We start from the raw sequence: 14,400 nt of genomic DNA on the forward strand, positions 1-14,400 counted from the left end.
AATATTATAATTATTATTTTTTATGTCTATTGTGATCAAATTGAAACGTGGATTTTGTTGATTTCATCCCCTCCAAAGTAATCTCCTGCCGCTGCAATACACTTATGCCAACGAATTTTCCAGTCATCATAGTACTTTGAAAAATCCTCTGTCGTGGTGGCCATCACAGCCTTATTCAATTCAGCTTTTACGTCCTCAATTGAGTCAAAACTATGTCCTCGGAAGTTAGACGGAGGTAACACGAATGCAGTGGTTGCGGCACGATATTAGTTAAAAGTGGCGAAATTATCACAAATAACCAATGCAGTATGAGATGGTGCATTATCGCACTGCTTTGTTAAATCAATTCAGACATAGTAAAAATCAAATAATTAACTTTTAGAGCCTCACAAAACGACGCGTATCTCAAATACTAACGAATATTTTGACGTGAAATTTAGCATAGATGTCACTAACAGTACTACCAAGTTAAATAAAAAATTTACCGATTCGAAAAACACGCGATGTTTAATCTAAAAACTTACTTTTCAGTTTCATCACAGTATTTTATTTGTAGGATTTTAAATATGTAAAGATAATTATTTTTCTCTTGCCAGTAATTTGTCCAATATTCTCTAAAAAACTATTATATTGAAACTCACCATTCAGTCGATTTTTCATTTTGATGTTGAAATAATATCCATCTTCACCTTGCCAAAACATCAGCGGGTATTGCTATGTGTCATACGACCGATGAGTTTCAAATATTTGTTTAAGTTGCCCAATATCGCGTGTTTCCAACTTTTCACCAACAATCAAGATTGCAACTTCATCTATTGTTGGAGCGTTAAATGTGCGTTCGTGTGTTCCAGATGGTCGTTTATGTGCTCTGATGATGACTTTGTAATCATCGTTTGGCACACGTTCCAATGCACTTTTAAACAGCCTGACCAACGTATGATGTTCATGAAATAGCTGCTGCAGATCTTGAAGAATTGTTCTTTTCACTGCTGCATTTATCTCATGACGCCGATCAAGTTGCTCCTCCATGCTGCCCACGAAGTATATTTTAGAAAATTTATGCTGTGCATCGTCTAAAGGTTGTAATGATCCAATTCGATGGTGAATCTGTCCTTGTATCTACAAAATAATATGTATAGTTAGTTTTTTATAATCCCTTTTTTGGAATAAGAATAATAAATGAATAAATACTTTGAATGTCGGATTAAATCCTTGTATTTCGATAATATCTGCCACAAATGACGTCATTTGAGCTGCATCACTTTACTGGTGGGATTGAGAAACACGAACTTGCGCCATACTAACGCGGCACTTTTCACGCGCAATTCCTGCTTCTTCTTCTGCCCAGTGTCCAATGTTTCTAATCCTTGTTGCATTATGGCTTCGTCTTCAAAGATTTGATTGTGTTTGTCGCGGCATGGCTGTCTTAAGGGCTATAGCGGTACAATAAGCTAATAGAGATTCGAAACAAACACATCAACCGGTAAATTTCTAAATTTTACCTACCTTTTTTCTCTGATAAATTACTTTCAGCTGCATTTTGCTATTTCACGTTTTAAATAGTATCGTGCGTTATTCGGTTTAATTATTATCTTTTCTTCTTTTTTTGTTTTCTTCTTTTTTTTTAAAGTAATAAAATATTGAACTGATTTTTCCAAAAATGAATTTTGAAAAAATGCTTATGATTTGAAATATACTTTTTGTATTTATGAATTGTATTAAATTTTAACATATAGGGATAAAAATTATCCTATGTCCTTACTCTGGTTCTAAGCTACGTCCCCACCAATTTTCAGCCAAATCGGTTGAGCCGTTCTTGAGTTATAAATGGTGTAAATAACAACAACTTTCTCTTATATGTATAGATTTAGTGACACTATTTGGTTTTGTCCGATTATTTGTTGAGCACAAAAAATTGAATTGTTGTAGTTTTTTTGTTTAAATTCACAGTTTATGTTCAAAAGGGTTACGTTTTCTTTACCACTTATGTATTAGATAATAAAAAGTGTAAATAAAAGCGAAAAACAACATATTTTGCCTTTATGTGTGGAGCACAATAATGCTAGACAAATTCCTGTCCGATTATGCATTGGAACCACTGTATATGTATGTACGAGTACATAAACGTTAAACACCTTCATAGCCATACAAATGCAGTTTTACAAACTTTAATTACTTTATGACAAAAGTTTCCGTCGCGACATGCAAATGAATATCCGTTCAAAACATATGGAAATTTAATGGTTTTTATTAAACCTTTGGCATACGAAGAATTTTTTTCTAATTCTGACACTAAAATTCGTGTTAGAAATTTTCATACATATTTACTTCGAATAATAGAGCTTGTTTGTAAAACTACAACGGGAATTGTATTAATCATTTTTGTGATCTTATTTTTAGGTATACCTGCAATGGCTGGAAGTGCTATAATTGGCGGAGTGTTGCTGGCCTTAATTGAAGGAGTCGGAATTTTATTTACCCGTCTTTCTGCAGAGCAGTTTCGGAATCCTACGCCACCGATTGATGATCCCACAGCACTAGGCGATGCTGCACAATCTTTTGGTTTTGGGCAGAACCATCAACATCAGTCGCAATATCAGTGAAAATGTGTAAAATGAGCACTTATTATACATATGCGTTGTGTCATATTTATGTATGTATATCAATACCGGTATATGTTTTCACAGCACACCAATATCATTTAGAAAATAATAAAAATTATGAAGTATGTCGTTATGTTGTTTTAATAGATCTGTAATATTCCGATAATAATATCAATTAAATTGGGATCGTAAAAAGTTCAACGCTTGAGTTCACAATATGAAAGTGGATGTTTTGACCTATTTGGAAAATATCGGATTACTAATTTTGAAAACAATATACCTGAACCTTGAATAACTGCCTGAATTAGATATTTTCGTAAACTGTAATAAGGGAAGATATTAAGCGTTTGAAAAACTACACTACTCCCGTAGCACCGCTCTCACTTTGTCGCGAGCCACAGCATAGCCTTCTTCTTCTTCTTTACTGGCGTAGACACCGCTTACGCGATGATAGCCGAGTCAACAATAGCGCGCCAGTCGTTTCTTCTCTTCGCTACGTGGCGCCAATTGGATATTCCAAGCGAGGCCAGGTCCTTCTCCACTTGGTCCTTCCACCGGAGTGGAGGTCTTCCTCTTCCTCTGCTTCCCGCGGCGGGTACTGCGTCGAATACTTTCAGAGCTGGAGTGTTTTCATCCATCCGGACAACATGACCTAGCCAGCGTAGCCGCTGTCTTTTAATTCGCTGAACTATGTCGATGTCGTCGTATATCTCGTACAGCTCATCGTTCCATCGGATGCGGTATTCGCCGTGGCCAACGCGCAAAGGACCATAAATCTTCCGCAGAACTTTTCTCTCGAAAACTCGCAACGTCGACTCATCGGTTGTTGTCATCGTCCAAGCCTCTGCACCATATAGCAGGACGGGAATTATGAGCGACTTATAGAGTTTGGTTTTTGTTCGTCGAGAGAGGACTTTACTTTTCAATTGCCTACTCAGTCCGAAGTAGCACCTGTTGGCAAGAGTAATCCTGCGTTGGATTTCCAGGCTGACACTGTTGGTGGTGTTAATACTGGTTCCTAAATAGACGAAATTATCTACAACTTCAAAGTTATGACTGTCAATAGTGACGTGAGTGCCAAGTCGCGAGTGCGACGACTGTTTGTTTGATGACAGGAGATATTTCGTCTTGCCCTCGTTCACTGCCAGACCCATTTGCGTTGCTTCCTTGTTCAGTCTGGAGAAAGCAGAACTAACGGCGCGGGTGTTGAGACCGATGATATCAATATCATCGGCATACGCCAGCAGCTGTACACTCTTATAAAAGATTGTACCTGCTCGATTAAGTTCTGCAGCTCGAATAATTTTCTCCAGCAGCAGATTGAAGAAGTCGCACGATAGGGAGTCGCCTTGTCTGAAACCTCGTTTGGTATCGAACGGCTCGGAGAGGTCCTTCCCGATCCTGACGGAGCTTTTCGTGTTGCTCAACGTCAGTTTACACAGCCGTATTAATTTTGCGGGGATACCAAATTCAGACATCGCGGCATAAAGGCAGCTCCTTTTCGTGCTGTCGAAAGCAGCTTTGAAATCGACGAATAGGTGGTGAGTGTCGATTCTTCTTTCACGGGTCTTTTCCAAGATTTGGCGCATGGTGAATATCTGGTCGGTTGTTGATTTACCAGGTCTGAAGCCACACTGATAAGGTCCAATCAGTTTGTTGACGGTGGGCTTTAATCTTTCACACAATACGCTCGACAGAACCTTATACGCGATGTTGAGGAGGCTAATCCCACGGTAGTTGGCGCAGATTGTGGGGTCTCCTTTTTTATGGATTGGGCATAGCACATTTAAATTCCAATCGTTGGGCATACTTTCGTCCGACCATATTTTGCAAAGAAGCTGATGCATGCACCTTATCAGCTCTTCGCCGCCGTATTTGAATAGCTCGGCCGGCAATCCATCGGCCCCTGCCGCTTTGTTGTTTTTCAGTCGGGCAACTGCTATACGAACTTCGTCATGGTCGGGCAATGGAACGCCTGCTCCATCGTCATCGATTGGGGTATCGGGTTCGCCTTCTCCCGGTGTTGTGCTATCACTGCCATACAGCAGTTTGGAGAAGTGTTCCCTCCATAATTTAAGTATGCTCTGGGCATCGGTAACTAGATCACCTTGGGGGTTCTACAGGAGTATGCTCCGGTCTTGAAACCTTCTGTAAGCCGCCGCACCTTTTCGTAGAATTTTCGAGCATTACTCCTGTCGGCCAGCTTATCGAGCTGTTCGTACTCACGCATTTCGGCCTCTTTCTTCTGTCTGCAAATGCGTCTCGCTTTCCTCTTCAACTCTCGGTATCTATCCCATCCCGCACGTGTTGTGGTCGATCGTAACGTTGCGAGGTAGGCAGCCTGTTTTCTCTCCGCTGCGACACGGCACTCCTCGTCGTACCAGCTGTTCTTTTGCACTTTCCGAAAACCAATGGTTTCGGTTGCAGCTGTACGTAAGGAGTTTGAAATGCCGTCCCACAGTTCCCTTATACCGAGTTGTTGACGAGTGCTCTCAGAGAGCAGGAGTGCAAGCCGAGTAGAAAATCGTTCGGCTGTCTGTTGTGATTGCAGCTTCTCGACGTCGAACCTTCCTTGTGTTTGTTGGCGTGCGTTTTTTGCTGCACAGAGGCGGGTGCGAATTTTGGCTGCAACAATATAGTGGTCCGAGTCGATGTTAGGACCTCGGAGCGCACGCACATCTAAAACACTGGAAACGTGTCTTCCGTCTATCACAACATGATCGATCTGGTTGGTAGTTTTTCGATCCGGAGACAGCCAGGTAGCTTGATGTATCTTCTTATGCTGGAATCTAGTACTACAGATAACCATATTTCGGGCCCCGGCGAAGTCGATCAGCCTCAACCCATTTGGGGATGTTTCCTCGTGGAGGCTGAATTTACCGACCGTAGTGCCAAAGATACCTTCTTTGCCCACCCTGGCGTTGAAGTCGCCAAGCACGATTTTGACATCGTGGCGGGGGCATCTCTCATAAGTGCGCTCCAAGCACTCATAAAAGGCATCTTTGGTCACATCGTCCTTCTCTTCCGTCGGGGCGTGGGCGCAAATCAGCGATATGTTGAAGAACCTCGCTTTGATGCGGATTGTGGCTAGACGTTCATTCTCCGGAGTGAATGATAGTACTCGGCGACGGAGTCTCTCTCCAACCACGAATCCAACACCAAACTTGCGCTCCTTTATATGGCCACTGTAGTAGATGTCACAAGGACCTACTCGTCCTTGTCCCGTCCATCGCATTTCTTGGACGGCGGTGATGTCAGCCTTTATTTTCACGAGGACATCAACCAGCTGGGCAGCGGCACCTTCCCAATTAAGGGACCGGACATTCCAGGTGCATGCCCTCAATTCGTAGTCCTTATTTCGTTTGCCATGGTCGTCATCAAAAGGGGGGTTTCTCATCCGAGGCTTATAGTTGATTTTCATTGGGGGTGTTTTTTTACGTGGCGGGTCCCAAACCCAGCGCACAACCCTATGCAGGGGATGTTTCGCCTTCTCACGTTAGCTCGCCTTCAAACGGATGTTCTTAGGCTACCCAGAGGATACTTGGTCAAAGACCGGAAGTCGTGAGCTGCTTGAGTCACATGTAAAAGAATCGTTTCTGGCCACTCCCAAGTGAATGGCAATCAGAGAACTTTCCTCACTTGCGTGAACTGCACATGACTCCATCCTCCACAGCATAGCCTTAGCATAACAATATACATAAAAGTATGTGCTCAACTCTGCTCCAAGTTTTGTTAGGTAAAAAACTATAGGTGAAGCGAGAGCAAAAAATGAAATGTTAAGGTATGCTCTGGCGTAGCGGTGTAAAAAAATTGGGAACGGTAGCAGAGCGGAGCTAATGAAAATTTTTTTTTGTGCTACAGCTTCCTCATGCGTTTGTTGTTTTTTCTTTTTTGCTATTTTCTGTCATAATATTTGAATTAATTGAATAATTCAAACAAAAAATGTTATGCAAATCATTTTGGCATTTGTTGCATCAATTGACTTTATAAATCTAAAATCCTTGTCCTATGTCCTTACCCTGCTTCTAAGCTACCTCCTAACCGATTTTAAGCCAAATCGGTTCAGCCGTTCCTGAGTTATAAATGGTGTAACTTATACGACTTTCTTTTATATACTACTAGAGGACCCGGCGAACTTTGTTTTGCCTTAGATAACACAAATAAGCTGGTTTTTAGTTTTATTAAATCCCTTTTTAGGAAATAAAAATTAAATTAATTAAACTTTTTAATTTAAGCTTTGTTATTTATGTATTCTGTGCATATGTCGTTCTCTTCAGTTCTGCTTACTTATCATGCGCAATAACAAAGATCGTAGGTGGTCTTCCGTCCCCAAACCACAAACTTTAAAATATTTACCTTGCAATGTCCGTATCCGACTTGGAGATGCAGATATACAGGGGTGTTGTGGAATGCAAGACAGAATTGCTTAGCTGTCAGAATTGCAAAGCTATTCTGATTTTCAATGGTGTCACAGAATCTAATTGGATTTTTGTCTTTTCGAACATACGCAAAACCAATATTCGAATCAGCTTTTTAATGAATACATTTGGAAGCAATCTAATTGAAGTTTTTAATTTTATTGAATGAATATAGACGCATTTGGGTGTTAAATTTCGTTTTTTCATTTTTACGATTTTTCTTAATTGGCTTAATCTTAATCTTTTTTAATTTTTTCTTTCCTATAGAAATCTCGACATGCATCCTGCCTCTGGCATGTACACATGCGAGAAGCATCTGACAATTGCTTCGCAAAGGCATTTTGTATCAAAAAAATTTGCGGATGATGTTTAAATATATAACTATAAACCCTAAAAATTTCGCTTCAATTATTTATTTCCCTTCTAAAAAAACCTCAAAGAAATCGATTTTTAAAGTCTCTAAAGCAGGCTCCCCTTAAACATCCGCATTTTTTTCCAAAACTCAATAATTAAGACATTTCTTGTTTTATTCTTATGTTTTCTCCTATAGAAATAAAGGTAAATTATTTCGTAACAATAAAATAACTTGATTTCTTAATTCACATTTCAAATCTGTGTGCGACTATCTCTTGATTTGTTTCTGACAGCAAAACCGATAAAATTGGTTTCCGTGACACCCAAAACCGATACAAATTCTGTTTCGGATATCAAACCAATAATATTTGAATTCATGATACCTACTGCTTTTTATGATCGGTTTAAATTCTGAATCCGACAACTATCAGATTCCACAACACCCCTGATAATTTATTGACGATTGTCGTTTCCCAATGATTATCGTTTTCTATTAAATGGAGTTCTTCACACGATATGTTGGGAATATTATGCCATTAACTTACTGTTTCAAATGATGTTGGCCCACACACATTTACTAACAACAACCGCAAATAGAAGCATAACCAGGAACTGCTTCGCTTTGCTTCTGTTGTTTGAAATTTCTTCAATGAATGAATGTCTTGAATCTTTTTTAAATAAGTGGCGCATATGGAACAATCAAACTGTTGTCGATAACAAATTAAATTCTGTTCAATTTTGTTGTTGGAGTTCGACCATTATCATCTGCTGATCGACGCCGATTACTTTTTTTGGCATTCAATGGATATAGATGGTAGATGTATATACTCCTCAGAACGCAATTTGGCTTGGTTCAACCTTAAAAAAGTTAAAAGCTCTGTTTCTAATTTGACGAACATGACGACGTAATTCTGCTGTAACAATTGATGAAACACCAACAAATAATTCTCATAATTTTGACGAATCATCAATTGATATGCGAGCTAGCTGGTATTTTCTTCACCCTAAATTAAAAAGTTACATTTAATATTTCGTATATAAATTTTTAACATATTTATAAAGTGGTGTTACTTAGTATTTTAAAAATCTCTTTATCTCGACAGCGACAAAGCGGGTTGCCAAATGACCTTCAATTTATTTTAAGTGTTGTCCACTTCTACCTTTTTCGCTTCACTTCCTTTCGTACATACTGTGCGCATATTTTTTTAAGTATTATTTTCCTCAAAGTTTTTAAAATACCCGGAAAAATAAATATGCAGACAATATGTTAAAATATCCCCCCAATTTTGTTCCATCTTGATAATGTGATATCTTAAAACATGACCAGACTTTTACGATGGCTGTCCGATAAATAACCGACCTCAACGTGAAGCTAGCGGCACATCTGAAAAAAAAGTTTCTACTTCCAATTGTGCATATTATAATAGCTACTGGCCAAAATTTCAGAAATTTATCTTGCGCAATTATCTGTTGACAGTCGTTTTTGTGAGTCTATTTCGGTGATTTCCCCAAAATGGAAAAAATTGAATATCGAGCTGTAATTAAATTTTTATTTTTGAAAGGCAATACGCCTTCACAAATCAAAGATGAGTTGGACTCTGTGTATGGTGACTCTGCACCATCGTTTACCACCGTAAAATTTTGGGCAGGTGAATTTAAACGTGGTCGCAGGAGCTTGGAAGATGATGAACGTCCTGGGCGTCCAAAAACTGTAACCACTAACGATAACATCGCTAAAGTTCATCAATTGGTACTAGACGACCGCCGGATTAAAGTTAGGGAAATAGCTGAGATTATGAAGATGTCAAAAGAAACTGTTTGTCACATATTAAACCAAGATTTGGGCATGAGAAAGCTGTCCGCGCGTTGGGTGCCGCGTTTGCTTACGCTAGACCACAAACGTGCGCGCATGAACATTTCCAGCGCTCTGTTGGCTCAGTTTAGAGGCAATAAGACCGAGTTTTGGCGCCGATTGATAACTGTAGACGAAGCTTGGATTCATCATTATACGCCCGAAACAAAAAACTAATCTAAACAGTGGATTGAAAAGGGGGAACCAGCCCCAAAAAAACCTAAAGCTGTGTATTCGGCTGGGAAAGTGATGGCGAGTGTTTTTTGGAACAGCCATGGAATTATTTTTATCGACTATCTTGAAAAAGGAAAAACTATAACAGGAGCATACTGCGCATCATTATTGGACAAGCTAAAGGAAGAAATTTCGAAAAATCGGCCACATTTGCAAAAAAAGAAAGTCTTGTTCCACCAAGACAACGCACCATCTCACACCTCAACAGTCGCCATGGCGAAAATCCACGAATTGCGGTTCGAACTGCTTGACCATCCACCTTATTCACCGGATCTAGTACCAAGCGACTTTTTTTTGTTTCCTCAACTTAAAATTGCGCTCGGCGGCCTGAGTTTCGTCAAATGAGGAGGCAATCTCTTTCGTGAACTCGTATTTTGCAGACAAAGACGCCAAGTACTATTTGGAAGGGTTGCAGAGATGGGAGCATCGCTGGGAGAAGTGTGTGGAGTTACAAGGAGACTATGTAGAAAAATAAAAAAAAAAAATTTTGAAAAAGTCGCGTGCATCATGGTTAGGTCGGTTATTTATCGGACAGCCCTCGTATTTAATGATTCTTTATTGGTAGTGTATTTTTGTGCATGGATTCCACTTCTTAGTGAAGCACCTAGACCACATTTTTCGTTTTATTATCAGGTGCAAGAACAAATAGTCCAGATTCATTACATAAATAGGCAGCACGTTATGTTAAAATATCCCCCCGTTTATTGTAACGGAATTCTGTGATTTTTCGTTGTCACAAACAAGGAATTTAGTATTAAATTTAAAATTCATACTTCGTATTAAGGGTTCTTTGATGTCTATTATTGCCCTAGATGAAATTGACTGACCTATTGAAAATTTCGAAAACTTATCTATGCAAGTTAGATAATGTTTATTGTCTGTAGAAAAAATATATACATGCAGAATTTCTCCGAGTCTGTGGGGTATTGGGGTTTTCCCATTTCAGGATTTGGAGGATGGCGCTGATATTTAGCAAGTTTTGCAGTTAAATATGATTTTCTTTATCATTTTTTAATATTTGCATAATATTTTCTTTGAGAAAATATCCAGAAAACGCGTTTAAAGTTTTCAACTGACTACAACCTTACACGGTGACTCCAACCGTACACCTCTTCTCAAGCGGAGCATATAAGAGGTATTCATATGAATTTTTCACTCAACATGAAGTATGATATAACGAACAGTTCTGCAGCATTAACTCAAAAATCACGTTTTTTTGATTTATGCCGGTCTTGCAGCAAACGAGCGATATTTCAAGTCTATTGTCATAAAAATTTATGATTTTCCTAGATTTGAAAGAATTACGAATATGTCGGGAATCGGGTATATGTCGCTAATAGTCTTTTCGTTAGGTTTTTTAAAATCTATGACCATTCGAAGTTTCTTTTTCCCTGCGTCATCTGTTCCTTTCTTGTTAACAACCCATACTGGACTATTGTATGGTGAGCGAGACGGTCTAATGATGCCGTTTCGCAGAAGATCATTTACTTCCTTGTTAACAAATTCAGACGCTGCCATAGGATATGGATAAGATTTAGAGTAAACTGGATCACTTTTAGTTGTTCTCACGGTTGCTATGATGTTTGTATTGAACGGCAATGCCTCGTTCGGATCAGAAAATACGGCTGCGTATTTCGCCTTTAGTCGTTCAACATCTCCTTTTAAAACTATGTTATTACCGTCGCTACAATGGAAATACATTAGTTTTTCTAACCCCCTTCATAAAAAATAATTCCATTCTTTATGTCCAGCTTCGCATCGATTTTCCTAAGGAGATCAGGAGTGTAGGTAAAATAAAAAAATCGAAATTCGAATTGAAAATGTGTATGGTGCATCTTTCTGAAATTTTATCTACCCGATGAATAGAACTTACTAAAAATTTGGACGTAATGGGTTTTATACCCCTCCAGTTTGCTGGTTTTAAATAATTTTTGGATGAAGATTTCAGTGGTCTTTCAAATATCCTGCTAACATATGGTAGCAGGGTTTTCATAAAAATTGTAGTCATTATCGAAATCTACAAAATCATTATATTCATCTTGACTAGACTTCGATTGAAGGATATTGGTCTAAATGGTTTATTCGTCGCAATATGTTATTAAAGCGGTTGCTATCGTGATGTCTTTTTTGGGCTACCTGCATACCGGAGCTTCTTGGGTATTGATTCCCGAAAGCTGTCCCACCTGAAGGAAAATCTCTGGAAGTAGGATTCGATGGAGTAACATTAAATGAACTCACCTGCGGTGTGCGACATTCATTCGATCGATCATTTTTCCATTGACCATTTTGTTGTCTAAGAAACTGTTTCTCACAAGAGGTCGACTATAGTCGGAAATTCTATTATCAGAAAATGAAAATCTGTGAGCAAATAATGAACGCGCCTGATTTGATTCAAGCTCCTGAGCGAGTGCTAAGGCCGATGCCATATCTGATGACCTTGATTAAAATAAGATATCACAAAGTGGACGGTTTAGTCCGGATATAAAAGCTCTTAATGCATCCTTCTCATTTTGGTAGGTCATTAATGTTTTGTTAATAATGGCTGTTAGTTTCTTCTCTACTTCATCATAAAATTCGGTTATTGTCTGTCTTCCCTGGCGAAGGGTAGACATTTCCTGTTCCAGTATGTAAACGGGTTTTTTATTCGCGGGACAGGATTGAATCTGAAGATCCCAATATTTTATTCCTTATTATGGCCACTGTCTAAAAATATATATGCGAATATAGAACAATCCAACTATTGTCTACAACGAAATCCATTCTTTTCAGTTTTACTGTGATAGTTTGATCGACGCCGATGTAGTGAATAACCATCTTTACCGGTGACAGTTTCAACCGTTAATTTCCGTTGATATCGTTTGGAACACTTTCCGTCGATCATGCAAGGTGATTGGGGGTTGAAGGGGCCACATGGTCCAGGAATCATATTTCTGGTTACAACATCATGTAAGTGTGGATCGGTTACATGATCGGGCATCTCGGCACATCATCGATTTTCTCTGGTTGAATTCTCTCCACTAACCAAATAAGGATGTGTGCGTGAGGCAAGCCTCGTTTTTGCCATTCGATTGAATACATCCAGCATCGAGTTTCTCAAAAAATACGTTGTTTAACAATGAAGTTCATCAAGGATCGGATTTTTTGTCTAAATACACGTGCTGTGATGTCATGTCGATCACTTAATATTTGTTCAGGAAGCAGTAATTTAACAATCTCTATCCATTTTGAATTACATGTAAAAGTAATAAAAAGATCTGGCCGACCGTAATGACGTACATAAGTCATTGCATCTTGCGCATATTCATGCATACGACGATGGAATAATAGTTAATCGACCAATGTTAGCTGCATTTCCTTCTATATTAATTGCATCACGTAAATGGATGTATTCCTCAGAACACAGTTTTCCTTGATTCAACCGAATGAAATTTAAACGCTCAGTTTCAATTTTGACGTACATGTCAACACAGTACTGCGATAACAATCGTCGAAACCGCAACAAATAATTGTCAGTGTTTTGTCGAATCATTAAACGATATGCGTAATAATTCATCGAGCTAATCTTCTTTGTAGTTTCTTCACCTTAAATTAAAATATTATAATTATTATTTTTTATGTTTATTGTGATCAAATAAAAAGGTGGATTTTGTTGATTTCATCCCCTTCAAAGTAATCTCCTGCCGCTGCAATACACTTATGCCAACGAATTTAATTAGCCGTTTTGATGTTATTGAAGTTGTCTTTGAGTTGTCGTTTAACCACAACGACAGTGCATATGCAAAAATTCCACAATCTTTTGTTAAGGTGTAAAATCGATTTTTTAGTAAACACATATTTAGCAATCGATATCAAGTTGCGTAAAAATATGAACTTTACATTTTTCTGCTAATTAAACGTGTTGTGTTATTGGAGTTGTCATAGAGTTGTCGTATAGCCGTAATGACAGTGCATATGCAAAAATTCTACGATCTTTTGTTAAGGTGTAAAATCGATTTTTTAGTAAATGCACGTTTACCAATCGATATCAAGTTGCGTAAAAATATGAACTTTACATACTTATGCTTATTAGCCGTTTTAATGTTATTGGAGTTGTCATAGAGTTGTCGTATACCCATAACGAAAGTGTATTTAAAACAATTTCACAACCTTATATTAAGGTGTAGAATCGATTTTTTAGTCCATACACATTTGGCAATCGATATCAAGTTGCGTACAAATATGAACTTTAAATATTTTTGCTAATAAGCCGTTTTGAAGTTATTGGAGTTATCATAGAGTTGTCGTATAGCCTTAATGACAGTGCATTTGGAGAAATTTCGCAATCTTAAATTAAGATGTAGAATCGATTTTTTAGTGGATACACATTTAGAAATCGATATCAAGTTGCGTAAAGCAATGATCTTTAAATATTTGTGCAAATTAGCAATATGAAGTTATTAGACTTATCATAGAGTTGTCGTATAGCCATAACGACAGTGCATTTGCAAAATTCCACAATATTTGATTAAGATGTAAAATCGATTTTTTAGTACATACACATTTAACAATCGATATAAAGTTGCGTAAAACTACGAACTTTACATGTTTGTGCTAACTACTTAGTCATTTTGAAGTTATTGGAGTTGTGACAGAGTTGTCGTATAGCCTTAACGACAATGCATATGGAAAAATTCTACAATCCGTTGTTAAGGTGTAAAATTGATTTTTTAGTACATATACATTTAGCAATCGATATAAAGTTGCGTAAAAATATGAACTTTACATATTTATGCTAATTAGTGTTTTGATGTTATTGGAGTTGTCATAGAGTAGTCGTATAGCCAAACCGACGGTGCATATGCAAAAATTCTACAATCTTATAAGATAAAAAGTTTGATCTCTTGTTGACATTTCGTAAAAATTTTAAGACAATTTGATAACTGCAATCGATGTTATCGAT

At 38.0% G+C, this 14,400-nt stretch overlaps 1 protein-coding gene across 1 annotated transcript in view; it reads left to right on the plus strand.

The window, feature by feature from the left end:
• Positions 1-2,732, plus strand: part of LOC125776645 (mitochondrial import inner membrane translocase subunit Tim17-B) — a 106,239-nt gene extending 103,507 nt beyond the window's left edge. Inside the window, exon 4 of the mRNA XM_049450110.1 lies at positions 2,401-2,732. Coding sequence (XP_049306067.1) covers positions 2,401-2,603 — 203 coding nt within the window. The 3' untranslated portion in view covers positions 2,604-2,732. The remainder of the gene's footprint in view (positions 1-2,400) is intronic.
• Positions 2,733-14,400: the final 11,668 nt, after the last annotated feature.

The sequence above is a fragment of the Bactrocera dorsalis genome, chromosome 2 (assembly GCF_023373825.1).
Source record: "Bactrocera dorsalis isolate Fly_Bdor chromosome 2, ASM2337382v1, whole genome shotgun sequence".
Taxonomy (NCBI): domain Eukaryota; kingdom Metazoa; phylum Arthropoda; class Insecta; order Diptera; family Tephritidae; genus Bactrocera; species Bactrocera dorsalis.